This window comes from Leucoraja erinacea, chromosome 10, assembly GCF_028641065.1.
Source record: "Leucoraja erinacea ecotype New England chromosome 10, Leri_hhj_1, whole genome shotgun sequence".
NCBI lineage: Eukaryota > Metazoa > Chordata > Chondrichthyes > Rajiformes > Rajidae > Leucoraja > Leucoraja erinaceus.
In genome coordinates this window covers 18,548,133-18,561,482 of record NC_073386.1, presented here as the reverse complement: position 1 = coordinate 18,561,482, position 13,350 = coordinate 18,548,133, and the positions used below count along the sequence as shown (strand labels likewise).

The following is a 13,350-nucleotide window of genomic DNA, read 5'->3' as shown; positions in this document are numbered from 1 at the left end:
GGCCTCTTTGTGCCACCCTGCTCCACGGCCTGACGCAGTCTACCTCCGTTTTAACTTACCACACCTCAGGCATGAAAACAATCTGAAAGAGTTTATTCTTCCCTCAGCCCCACTCCAGTGGCTTTGTGATTTCCTGGATAGATTTACCCTCAACGTAGGTACAAGAAAGTGCAAGTGTCTTGTCACATCAGGGCATCAGACATCGGTGCAATGTTGTGACTACTTTTCCAGTAGTTTGGACCTGAAGCAATGGCTTCTTGCATTCATTTATTATGAGGGATATGGAACCACTTCCTTCACACAATGTGGCTAACATTATGCTCCCTTAAAAATAAATTCCAGCATGCTTAAGCGGAAGGCCAATGACTCCATGTGCATAATCAAAGGGAGTCTTTGTTAAATGAGATAGTAAGGAACTCCAGATGCTGGTTTATACCAAAGATAGACACAAAATGCTGGAGTAACTCAGGACCCTTCTTCAGACTCCGAAACATCACCTATCCTTTTTCTCCAACCTGACCCGCTGAGTTACTCCGGCACTTGGTGCCTTATCTTTATTAAATGAGCCCTAGATGAACTAATTTCCAGTAAACAAGGCAAACAGGAATTCCAAAATGAGAATGGTTTCCAAACTGATGAAACTTTTCTTTCATATTCAGTTTGGGAGAAGTTTAATAATACCTCTCAAGCGTATATTCTGAAGAAGGATCCCGCCCAAAACATCACTATCCATGTTCCCTAGAGATGCAGCCTAACCCGCTAAGTTACTCCAGCACTTTGTGTCTTTTTTTTGTAAACCAGCATGTGTAGTTCCTTGTTTCTCTGTATTCTATAGTTTTTCTGCAAGCTCTTTGGTCATTCACACACAGATTTTGATACCCCTCTCGATACCTACTTCTCAAATTCTCTCCAGTGGTGTCATATCTATCGTGAATCCATTCGGGTGGGTGGGGGTTGAAGTTAGCTTGAGATGCAGCATAGCCGAGGGGGTCATTGCTGACCCACACCGTCAGGTAGATGTAGAAGACATCAGGGTTGATGATTCCATCCTCATCCACCAAACGCCTTGAAGACAACTATAACAAAGAAGACGAGGAAACATTCATCACACCTTGCGTGAGACACAACAAACTAATGTAACAGCATGTCTGACCACTAACTAGCCCGAGATCCTGAAATAAAACCATAAGACTATAAGACATAGGAGCAAAATTAAGCCATTCGGCCCATCAAATCTGCTCCACCTTTCGATCATGGCTGATCTATTTTCCCCTCTTATCCCCCTTCTTCATGATCGATCATGAAAATCTAGAATCCCATATTAAAGCTTCATATCTTGCAGAATTTGCCATCTTTTGTTTCTTGTTTCACTTCTGTTTATAGATATAAGTAATGTGAGGATAGTATTTCAACTTGGGAGGATGGTGGAGTGAAGAGAATGTATATAAGCTGCAGAGCAAGTTCAGATATTTGCAGCACATAAGTACATAAATATGATGGCAGGGCAAGACAAAATAGTCCACTATACTCACGACGTCACCGAACGTCATGAGCCCCCAAACAGGAGTCACATAATCTCCTGGGACCAAAGGAAAATAAAACAATAATCAAAAAAAAAACATTCTCTCCAACTCCAAGAAGGTTTTAAGCAAGCTTCAGAAGCTCACAGTGTCAGCAAGGACCTCAGCCACTATGTAATCATGTACAAGAGATCCAGGTACTAGAGTACTTGTACAAGAGTGACCCAGAGTAACATTCATGTACAAGAGTGATCCAGATTAATACTCCCTCCGCTTTGCTCTGGTTATATGTCCCAACCAGCTTTAATCCCAGAATACCTCAAGGCACCAATGTGGCATTTCCTGTTTCCTGTTTTGTTATCCCTATATTCTGAATGGGTCTCCAGTTGACAAGTTTAGGCAGCTAAAGAAAGCAATTCTCATGCCCTCTACGTTCAATTCATGCAGATGGGTTAAAAACTCGCCTGGTTGTAGTTGAAGGGTTCTTTCTTGTTTCCTGTTTGTATGAGTAATTTATAGGCAAGGACACCATCTTCTGAACCATTACGGTAACCCTCCCTGGTAATTTTGCCTGTCCGCCAGTCTTCATCAAATGCAGCCTGGAGTCCTGGATGAACAAGACATATGCATAAGAAAAGGAATGGTATAATACTTCTACAATTAGCAGGAAATTCTTTAGTCCTTTGGTCTAGAGGAATATGGTCAATCGAACATCCGTAGGTGAGCGCCCTACCTTATCATTCTCAAAACTCCACTTATTCAGTCTTCAAACTATAATGAGACATTTGGAATGTATTTTCCATCAAAACCAGCATAATTCTATGAAAGGTTTAGGAATTTCCCCTCCGATTGCTACTGGTATATCAGGTAACAACTAGAAATTACTGCAAGGTAGCTTTTCTTCTTCACCGCCTATGAAGTAATCTCGCCAAATGCATCGCTCGCCCATTATAAAGTCAGCTTTTATAAATTCCAGTCGAGCAAAGATGAGTCAAATCCTGTAAATTGAGGCGCAATTTACTCTACTGGATTAAGGCTCTGAAGACAAAAGTTTATCTTTAGGAAGATTGTTCCCGATGTTAGGGAAGTCCAGGACAAGGGATCACAGCTTAAGGATAAAGGGTAAATCCTTTAAAACCGAGATGAGAAGAACTTTTTTCACGCAGAGAGTGGTGAATCTCTGGAACTCTCTGCCACAGAGGGTAGTTGAGGCCAGTTCATTGGCTATATTTAAGAGGGAGTTAGATGTGGCCCTTGTGGCTAAGGGGATCAGGGGGTATGGAGAGAAGGCAGGTACGGGATACTGAGTTGGATGATCAGCCATGATCATATTGAATGGCGGTGCAGGCTCGAAGGGCCGAATGGCCTACTCCTGCACCTAATTTCTATGTTTCCATGTTTCTATCTTTAAATTTCACTTTCATTTCACTTGCACGCTTGATGAGTTGCCATTCTGCACTAACTTGATGAAAGTAAATGGATGCTTAAACTCATACTGGGAAATCTCCCATGGCATGGCACAATGTGGGTTACAGCATTGGGCCAGCAAGAAATTGGTGGGTAAAATTTAAAAGGGCAAAGTGTTACATCAAATAACTGAGGCACATGTAATACAGTATTTATCGACTGTTAGACTGGAAAGAATCTCAAATGCAGTTTGACTCCTCATCTGCAATCCACATGCACTATTGGGGTATAGAAGGAACTCTATCCTGTGCCAGACAAGAGCTTCAGTAATTCCCTCCCTCCCGCCACCACCACCCCAGCCGCTGCATCTGGTGATGCATGCTATTGAAATGGCAAGGTCTCACTCCCCAGTTTGACATCCCTCAGCACAAAAACAAACTGCTAGAGTACTTCAACAGGTTCGGCAGCATCTGTGGAGGCAGAAGAATAGTTGATGTTTCGGGACAGCGATCCCCACTGCCTCCACAGATAATACCCATTGAGCTCCTCCTCCAGCAAAACAAAACACAGTGATGGAGAGTCTGAAGAAGGGTCCCGACCCGAAACCTCTTATGTCCATTTCCCTTCACAGATGCTGCCTGACCCCGCTGAGTTCCTCCAGCACTTTGTTTTTTAACTCAAGATTTCGGCATAGGCAGTCTCTTGCATCTCGAGTTCCTCCAGATATTTGTTTTTTGCGCCAGATTCCAGCACCTTTAGACTTTAGAGATACAGCATAGAAAGTGGCCGGCCCACCGAGTCCACGCAGACGAGTGATCACCCCCTACAGTAGCACTATCCTATACACTAGGGACAATTTACAGAAGCCAATTAACCTATAAACCTGTACATTTTGGGAGTGTGGGAGGAAACCAGAAACCCGGAGAAAATCCACGCGGTCTCGGGGAGAACATACAAACTCCACACAGACAGCACCCATCGTAAGGAACAAACCTGGGTCTCTGGCGCTGTGAGGCAGCAACTCTACCGCTGCGCCACGGTGTCTCCCAATAGAGATTGTGCACTCTTCTGTCTACAATTACATCCTTCACCCTAGCAGCCATCAAGGTTTGCCTTTTTCTTTGCAAAAGAATGACTTAAGGAAAACTTTGCTGAACAAGCTGTTGCCATGATTTAGTGGTTTGAAAAGAAACCCATCTCAAAGCAGTAATTTAACATCACTGAACAAAAACCACAAATAAAATATGGGGAATGCATGGAGTTTATTAAAGGGCATGGTTTGGAAGATTTTTTTTTTTACATTATAGTATATTGAATGCTACCCTGTGTGGTCCTACAGAAAAGGATACACTGGTTTTCAAAAAGCACTAGTCTGCTCAATCTGTTATGGCTGTGACAAAGGCATTTTTTAAAAACCAGTAAACTCCATCTGGCAAACTCTTTGAACATTCAACCATCTTTATTTCACTTTTATTTTGCATCTGTGTTTGTTTCCCAATGTTAGTTCTTTCAATCTGTGCCGCTGACGTTCCTCAAGTGATAAAATCTTGACATGCGCCAATGACTTCAAAGTTTGCCGAGTTCCTGATCACAGTCAAGGTGAATTCCCCACCCCCCCCCCCCACCCCCAAAACATTATAGTTATCGTGCACCATTAGAGTTCCGAGCACATTTTGTTGCTAATAGCGGTAGAAATGCTATACATGTGGCATGGTATAGCATATCTATGCTATACCTATGCTATACCATAGCTTATACATTTTTTAATACGTTTATTTATTTATATATAAATTTCGAGATACAGCACAGAAAGAGGCCCTTCGGCCCACCGAGTGTGCACTGCCCAGTGATCCCCACACATTAACACTACCCTACACACACTAGGGACACTTTTACATACCAATTAACCCAACAAACCTGTACATCTTTGGAGTGTGGGAGGAAACCGAAGATCTCGGAGAAAACACACACAGGTCACGGGGAGAAGGTACAAACTGTACAGACAGCACCTGTAGTCAGGATCAAACCGGGGTCTCTGGCGCTCTAAGGCAGTAGCTCTACCGCTGTGCCACAGTGCCGCCTCGGGTGTTAAATTGTATAAAAATGAAGTATCCTCTGCAATCATGCCATGGCCATTTCATTTAATAAATTCTCCTAAGATATAATTTTACTGGTTGCAAAGAAAGAAGTACACTTGAACAAAACTTTTGACATGCATTCACTACTATTATGAAATGAAAGGCTTATGTTCTATTTTATCTCTTGAGCAGAAAAGATGTTCCATCAGCCAAACATATTTGCCAATTCAAGTTAAAGTACTTGATCTTTTAATTGGAAGAACTGGGAAGGGGGATGGGATGGTTGCAGAGACCCTCAAAGATTTGGTTCTTTTAAAGCAAAGCTGCACAGATTCATTTCTGAAACCTCTGTCCACTGTCTGTCAACAACATAGATTCAAAAAAATTGTTGGTGGGAGTCTAGGGAGACTTAGGTCGAGAGTTTCAAAGATTGAGCGTTTCTGCCTACCAGGAGCTTCACAAAGGATACTAACCACTGTCTGAGCTGAGAGAAGCTGTGTGGGGGTGTGCACATCTTCCTAATGTCAGGTCTTCGAGCAAAAAGCTAGCCAGATGTCAGGTGCATTTGCCATGTTGTTAGCAAACCTGAAGAAAAGTACTTTGTAAGGGGTAAACAAAAATGCTGGAGAAACTCAGCGGGTGCAGCAGCATCTATGGAGCGAAGGAAATAGGCAACGTTTCGGGCCGAAACCCTGAAGGGTTTCGGCCCGAAACGTATTTCCTTCGCTCCATAGATGCTTCTGCACCCGCTGAGTTTCTCCAGCATTTTTGTGTACCTTCGATTTTCCAGCATCTGCAGTTCCTTCTTAAATACTTTGTAAGGGGAATGGAAATACATGTGCAGGAGAGAGGGGGAGGGGGTGGGAGAAGGGGGGGAGTGGGGGAAGAGAGGGAGAGTGCGTATGGGGCTGCTAAAATCATTGTTATTGCAACAGTATCACTTGGGGGGGAGAAACATAAAAATACCAATTCATTTGGAGGAAGTGTTGAAACCAAACTATAATAAAAGAATCCTAATCTTCAGCCTTGTAATGAGATTCCAACTGTGTCTTCAATTACAGGGCTAAGGTAGGATAATGCTCCGACCTCATGCATGTTCTTGGTAAAGTGTTGGGTGTTTGGCAGAGCGATTATGCTGAAATGTAAACACACCTTGTCATTCAATATCGCAAACGCAAACAAGCCAAGCCCTCAAGGCATGAGGATGTAACACGAGGAGGCTTACTCGGGAAAGAAAAAAAGCATTGTTGTATTTCCTGCTCCCCCCTTCCCTGCCCCCCCCCCCCCCCCCCCCCCCCCCCCCACCTCACTACCTCCCCCACCCACACCCCCTCCAACTCAGCCCTGAAGGGAATTCAGCTCTTCAGAGAAAGATTCTGCGCTCTGTTCTGTACTTGGGAGAGCTGGGAGACAGCTGTGTTTTCACTGCCGAATGTTTCAATACAACGCTGTTCGCTGGTACCAGAGGGCACCACCAAGCCCGTACAGGGAAAGTCTAGGACAAAACAGGAGCGGACACGTGTTCAGCAGTAGGGCCACATGGAAAAAAAACCCAAGAATACTTTGAAGAGGAATGGAAGGTGTTGACGAGGAAGTGTGCTTGAGATATGCGGCACTCAAATCTCTCAACAATGATCAGCAAACATATCGCAGGGCTGTCAGTTGAAAGGGATTAGCTCATTCTCCTTTGAAGCCAACTTTAAAATTGAGATGCAGGATTTTGAATTCAGATCCGTCAGCAAGATGTCAAGAATTACACATCTGATCTGTGAGGAAATGAATCCTTGGATGAAGCACAGCAATTTTTTTTAAATATCCTCCAGGAAAACTTAATAAAATATTTCCTAACTACACAAGAAAACAACCTTTTGAATGCTGCAATTTCTCTGTGATGTTTGCATTTGAAATAAGGTGTCTGAACCAAACATCAGATCAAAGATAACAATAAAAGCTCACTTCCGAGGGCTTCTATGCAGCAGCATAGAACTTTTTTCTAAAGGCAAAATATCTATTGATTTGAAAACTTTTTGAACAATATGTGTTGTGACCCTATTTTTCTTTTCCTTTGCAGCACAAGTGTGGTCAACAATGGGTTAAAGAATGTTCATTTTCTTTCTTGGAACTTAACCCATGAAACATTGGTCAGTTTGGTTAAACGGCACAGAGGCACAGGGGTAGAGTTGCTACCTCACAGCGTCAGAGACTCGGGTTCGATCCTGACTACGGGTGCTGTCTGTGTAGAGTTTGTAAGTTCTCACTGTTACCACGTGGGTTTTCTCCGGGTGCTACGGTTTCCACCACACTACAAAGATGTACAGGTTTGTACGTTAACTGGCGTTGATAATAATTGTAAAATTGTCCCTAGTGTGGAGGATAGTGTAAGTGTACAGGGTGATTGTTGGTTGACATGGACTCAGTAGGCCATAAGGCCTGTTTCCACGCTGTACCTCTAAGCTCCAAAGTAAAGTCTAATGTTGCAAATTAACTGGATAGTACTTTCACAGTGTCCTACAGCATGGACATGGACAAGGGTGCTTTCTGTGCAACGTCTCTGAGGGTTGAGCCAATGTTAAGTGCATTGAAATCACCTGTAATCGGGCATTATTACATTAGCCTTGGTTGTGCAGAGACAATGTCAAGATATTTAAGCTTTGCAAAACGGAAGAAAACTCAAAGTCAACAGAGATCATTACAGTATGATACATTAATAGAAATGATAACTCTTTGTAGTTTGGATAGTATGAAAATTAAACGATATTTCTTTGAAATATAAACATATAAACTCAATGATCTATTAATAACGGTCGTGCATGTCATGAATCAAGTGTCATTTGGACCTTACTCCAACTGCAAACCTTCTATTCATCATTGAAAGTTTGGAATTAACACCTCCCCATTGGCGATCCACCAATTGCTAGAATTCAGTGCAATTTTACACAACACATTTGTCCTATTCTACAGAAATCAGACTCCTTCATCTACAACAACGATGACATTGAAAATATAGTCAATTTAACTCAGTTATGTGCAACGTAATGCATTTTGGGAAGTTAAACCAGGGCAGGGTTTCATACAATTAATGACGCGACCATAGGGAGGGCATTAAACAGTGCAGCACAAGAACGGGCTCTTCGGCCCACAATGAAGTTCCCCGAAAGTCGTGACACAGGTAGCCAAGTGGTGAAGAAGGCTTGTGGCTTGCTTGCCTTCATCAGACAGGGCATTTTATACAAGATTTGGAGCATCATATTACAGCTAAGTAGAACATTGCTGTTGAGACCCCATGTGGAATATTGTGTGCAGTTCTGATCGTCCTAGTATAGGAAGGATATGATTAAGCTAGAGAAGATGCAGAACAGATTCACAAATATGTTGCCACGACTGGAGGGCTCGAGTTGTGAGGAGGCGGATTAGGCAGACGGGGAGGTTTCCTTAGAGCGAAGAAGGCAATCTTGTAAAGGTTTACAAAACATAAAGGCCATGAATAAGGTGGATGGTCATGGTCTTGTTCCCAAGATAGTGATGCCTTAAAATAGAGGTTATAGGTTTAAAGTGATAGGGTGAAGATTCAAAGAGGAATTGAGAGGCAGGTTTTTCATACAGATGGCAGTAGGTATAGAGAATGAACAGGCAGGGAAAGTGGTAGAGACAGGAACAATAACAATGTTTTAAAGACATTATATGGACTGGTTCATGAATAGGAAACGTTTAGAGGGATATGGACCAAATGCATGCAAATGAAACAGTTCAAGAAGGCCCAGTGGTCAGCATGGATGAGTTGGGCCAAAGAGCCTGTATCTGTGCCACATAACTCGATGGCTGACTCTCAAAGCTATCATAACCCAATAAAGCATGCCACCCACAAATGTGTTCAGAATGTCAAGTCACAGCTGTATATCATTACAATTAAAACTTGTGAATTGAAATGCCACACACATATAGAAAACGCCTTTCTCTGTGTTTAGGTGGAAACTGGACCAGTGCCAATTGGAAATGAAGAGTGTCTCTACAACTCTTGCCCTCACTGAGGACTTCTCCCTTGTCCCATCTTAACGCTGTGCAGACAAGTGTGTCTGCCTTTAATTCTTGAAAAGTATATTTGTTGGTACTTCCTTACTTTATAATCTGGTCCAGCCCTGCAACCCTTTGAGAACTATATTTCTTCACTACCAGCATCTGGTGCCTTCCCCAATTTCCTTTCGCATATCATCGGTCTGTAGTTTTGAAGTTCTATAATTCATTCCATTAACTTCTCTCTCTTCCCCCACCCCACCCAATCCTTGAGACAGAAATGCTACAACATGGGTTAATCAGGGAAAGAGTGCACTAGCCCGAGTGAAGGAACCAAAGCATTTTGGTCTTGTTTTCATTTGATGTGTGTTGTTTTTTACCTAGTGTGCTTGTGTGTTTATCTCATCCATATTAGCTGCTTTTACATGAAGCTTACTGATTCTAGAAGAGGTCTCACCAACAAGCTACACTCTCTCTAACACTGCAGGAGATCATAGCAGGTAAACATATGGCACAGCTTACCAGGGCCATGTTGCTGTCTGAAAAGATAAGTCGGTTGATTTATCCAAGTGGCAAAGAAACAGATTTAAAATTCATTTTTGTACCATGGATATCATATTTTTTTTGTCCCTGCATATCCATCCCTTTCTCACACTAATCCGTCAAAAATTATTAATCAATCTATTTTTGTCAGATCACCCATGTAGCTGTGAACGCATTTAGTTTAGTTTAGTTTCGAGACACATTGCAGAAACAGGCCCTTCGCCCCAATGAGACCGCACCGACCAGCGCTCCCTGCACATTGACACTATCCTACACACACTAGGGGCAATTGACACTTATACCAAGCCAATTTACCTGCATACCTGTAAGTCTTAAGTGTGGGAGGAAACCAAAGATCTCGGAGAAAACCCACGAGGTCACGGGGAGAATGTACAAACTCCATACAGACAGCACCTGTAGTTGGGATCGAACCCACTCTCCAGTGTTACAAGGGCTCTAAGGCAGCAACTCTACTGCTGCGCCACCGTGCCATCCACTCATTCATTGTTTTGATTGTACTCCTAATATTGGCACGCATTGACACTGCAGTAGCATTTAATCACTCTAGATTTTTCATAATTATAGCTATGAATTAATTCCTGATCTTCTGATCAACCCAGTTGCTGCCCTTGCAGTTTTTTCATTTGCACTTTCTCTGTAGCTAACATTATATATTATACTCTGCTTATTTTCTCTTTTGCATAATTGATATACTCATATACGGTGTGATTTGCCTGGATTGCACGTAAAACAAAGTTTTTCAACTCGGTACACGTGATAGTAATGAACAAATACCAATTGTTTTCCTTCCCATCCAGGTTTTTAGTCCAATGTGATAAAAGGTTACTTCATCTTATTGGAGTCAGACCTCTCTAGAATCAGCAGCTTGGTAGCACTGACATTCTTCAGGTTATGCACTCAAATGAGTCTTAATAATTATTACCATAACTAAAGAGTTCTTTGTGGATTCATGATGTAATTCACTTGTCATTTATGCTTGCCTCAATCTTTTTAAAACAACACACACTTCACTGAAAAACGACATCTCTAGAGTTTGAGATACAGCAGACCGAGTATACGGCTCAGCACAAACAACTTGCATTTAAATAGAAAACATTCCAGACATTTTACAGGCAAGGTGGAGAAATAGATATGATTGACTAAAGTGCACAAGAGTTTTAAACTGCAAGCAGGAAAGCTGGAGAGAGAGGAAAAAATCAGGCAAGGAATAAAAGTACCACAGGGTTGATTGAAGAGCAAGGAGCATTTGGAACACGCTTTCCTGGCACTTTTGTTATAACAAGTTTAAAAGTCAAGTATTCTCAATGCTCGATCAGCCAAACAATGCAATAACTTTGGAGAGATGGCAATATTAGTCAAAGTTTAAAGGCCATGTGCAATAGTTTCAACAGCTTTGGTCAACTGGATTAGAGTAATCCATGTGGTAGTTATGATTGGGATCTAGCAGGGTGGGAGAGAATAAAGTCTGAGGCATTGTTTTGCGCTGGGAAGGTCCCGTTGTGATTAACATCTCTTTAACAAGTTAATTTATTGGATGAATGTTGACAGCTTTTGTTCACCACAAGTCATAAACTCAAGGTGCATGAGCCTCTCACCACCCCATGAGCAATGCAAGTTTGGGTCAATTGTCTGCAATAGGATCATTTACGATCACCTCCTTCCACTTTCAAGAAAACGTGTGGTCTTTCAACATAGAGTGTCAAAACCCCCATCTGATAAGTAAACAGCTAATATCACAAAGATCAGACTTACTATTAGCTTGGAGATAGTGCAGAAACAGTCCCTTCGGCCCACCAAGTCCATGCCGAGCAGCGATCCCCGTACACTAACACTATCCGACACAATCATGCGCCAATGTACAATTTTACCAAAGCCAATTAACCTACAAACCCGTACGTCTTTGGAGTGTGGGAGGAAACCGGAGCACCTGGAGAAAACCCACGCAAGTCCCGGGGAGAACGTACAAACTCCAGACAGACAGCACCCGTAGTCAGGATCAAACCGGGGTCTCTGGCGCTGTAAGGCAGCAACTCTACTGCAGCGACACTGCATTGTCCCGTGAAATTTTATTTTATTGGCTCAAAGTCTCTGCACAAAATCGGGGCAAGTGTGTGGGAAGCAAAGTGCACAGGCTTGGAAGCAGAGAGACATTGAGACAAAGTTAACTAAAATGAAATAAAAAGCGTAGTTCAGAATATGGAAAAATGATTAACGTCCTGAATGGTAAGTTATTTCCAGATCCCTCAATCATTAAGGGAGTATCACTGGCCTTTGCAGTAATATAGTCTGTCACCCCTGATACAACAACCGCATGCACATAAAATTATGATTGCCGTTCTGCTTTTACATCAGCCATATAAGAGGAGACAAGGCGTCAAACAATTCATATTGTCTCTAGCTGACATGCTATAAAACTTCACAGAGTTCCAATAGTTCAGCGAAATACATACTGTGGTTTGCCACAAGAGAAAGAATTGCATTTCCATGTCTCTCAGAAACATCTCAATATGCTTTACATACTAAGAATTACTTTGAAGTGCAGTGACTGTCACTTTGTATACACAAGGCCCCAAAGTATACATTCCTATGCTATTCTTCAGAACCCCAGACCTCACTTCAAGTACCCCCTGCAATGTTGTAATTAACAGATGTTAAATTCAAAAGCTCATGTCATAAAAATTATGGCTGGGGATATATGGCCAAGAAGATTAGGAGCAGATTATTATATAGTGCCCAGTAAATTTAACCCTAAACTACTAATGGAGATCTGGTTTAGGTTTCAGAATTTCACCTTCAGATGCACAAGCTAACTTTGTTTTTTTTTTGTCTGGTGCTATTTTCTCCATGCAAACTTTTACATACTTTACTGTTCACAATTCAATCGTGTACGAAAAATATGAAAGGGAAGCTTTGAACTCTTACCTCTTAGCCAGTCCTGAATGTAATGCAACCACATCTTTGGCAGCTCTTTATCCTCTTCACGGACAATGTATTTGATGCCATTGAAACTCCTGTGCAGGTCATACAGCAACGTCTGGGATGCAGCGTAATCAAACCCTCCCATGGAGACGATGTACATGTTGTAGAAGGAGAAATACTTGAACTGGGCTTCAATAAAATTGTACTCCTTGGTTTCACGAGGAACAATGTCTGTAAGGTACAGCCCATCATGAACCATGGTAGTTCCATAAAGGCTCATCCCGAGCAAGGCCATGAAGAGGACCAACACGACAATCTAGGTTGTTAAGTAAAACCATAAATGAATGAATATATCACAATTCAAATCTATGCACAATACACAGCATTTATCCAAACCAATAAGGATTTGACAGTGCTTCATAAGTTCAAAAGGTCAAAAGTTGCAGAATTAGGCTGTTCGGCCCATCAAGTCTACTCCGCCATTCAATCATGGCCGATCTATCTTCCCCTCTCAATCCCATTCTCCTGCCTTCTCCCCATAACCACTGACGCCCCTACCAATGCTTAGTTTAGTTTAGATAAAGCATGGAAACAGGCCCTTTGATCACCCATTCACACATGTTCAATATCATGACTCCCTGCATATTAGGAGCAATTATAGAGGCCAATTAACCCACAAACCCTGCTGCTGAACTTTTAATCAGGGGAAAAAGACCGGAGCGTTTATGAGATGTTTCTTTCATTGCAGCTTTCTGGGTACAAGCTACAGAGCCAAACAAGTGTGAATACTAATGAGGACTATGAATTTTAAAAGTCAGCCTTTCCCTTGTTGGGTGTCCAGTGGTGACATA

The 13,350-nt window shown here is 42.2% G+C and overlaps 1 protein-coding gene across 1 annotated transcript in view; it reads right to left on the bottom strand.

Moving 5' to 3' along the window:
- The window catches only part of ptch2 (patched 2), a 114,769-nt gene that overhangs the window by 27,357 nt on the left and 74,062 nt on the right, over positions 1-13,350 (bottom strand). The window contains exons 15-17 of the mRNA XM_055641628.1: positions 12,503-12,815; positions 1,985-2,127; positions 896-1,076 (exon numbers count right to left, since the gene is read on the bottom strand). Of these exons, the coding sequence (XP_055497603.1) occupies positions 896-1,076; positions 1,985-2,127; positions 12,503-12,815 (637 nt within the window). The remainder of the gene's footprint in view (positions 1-895; positions 1,077-1,984; positions 2,128-12,502; positions 12,816-13,350) is intronic.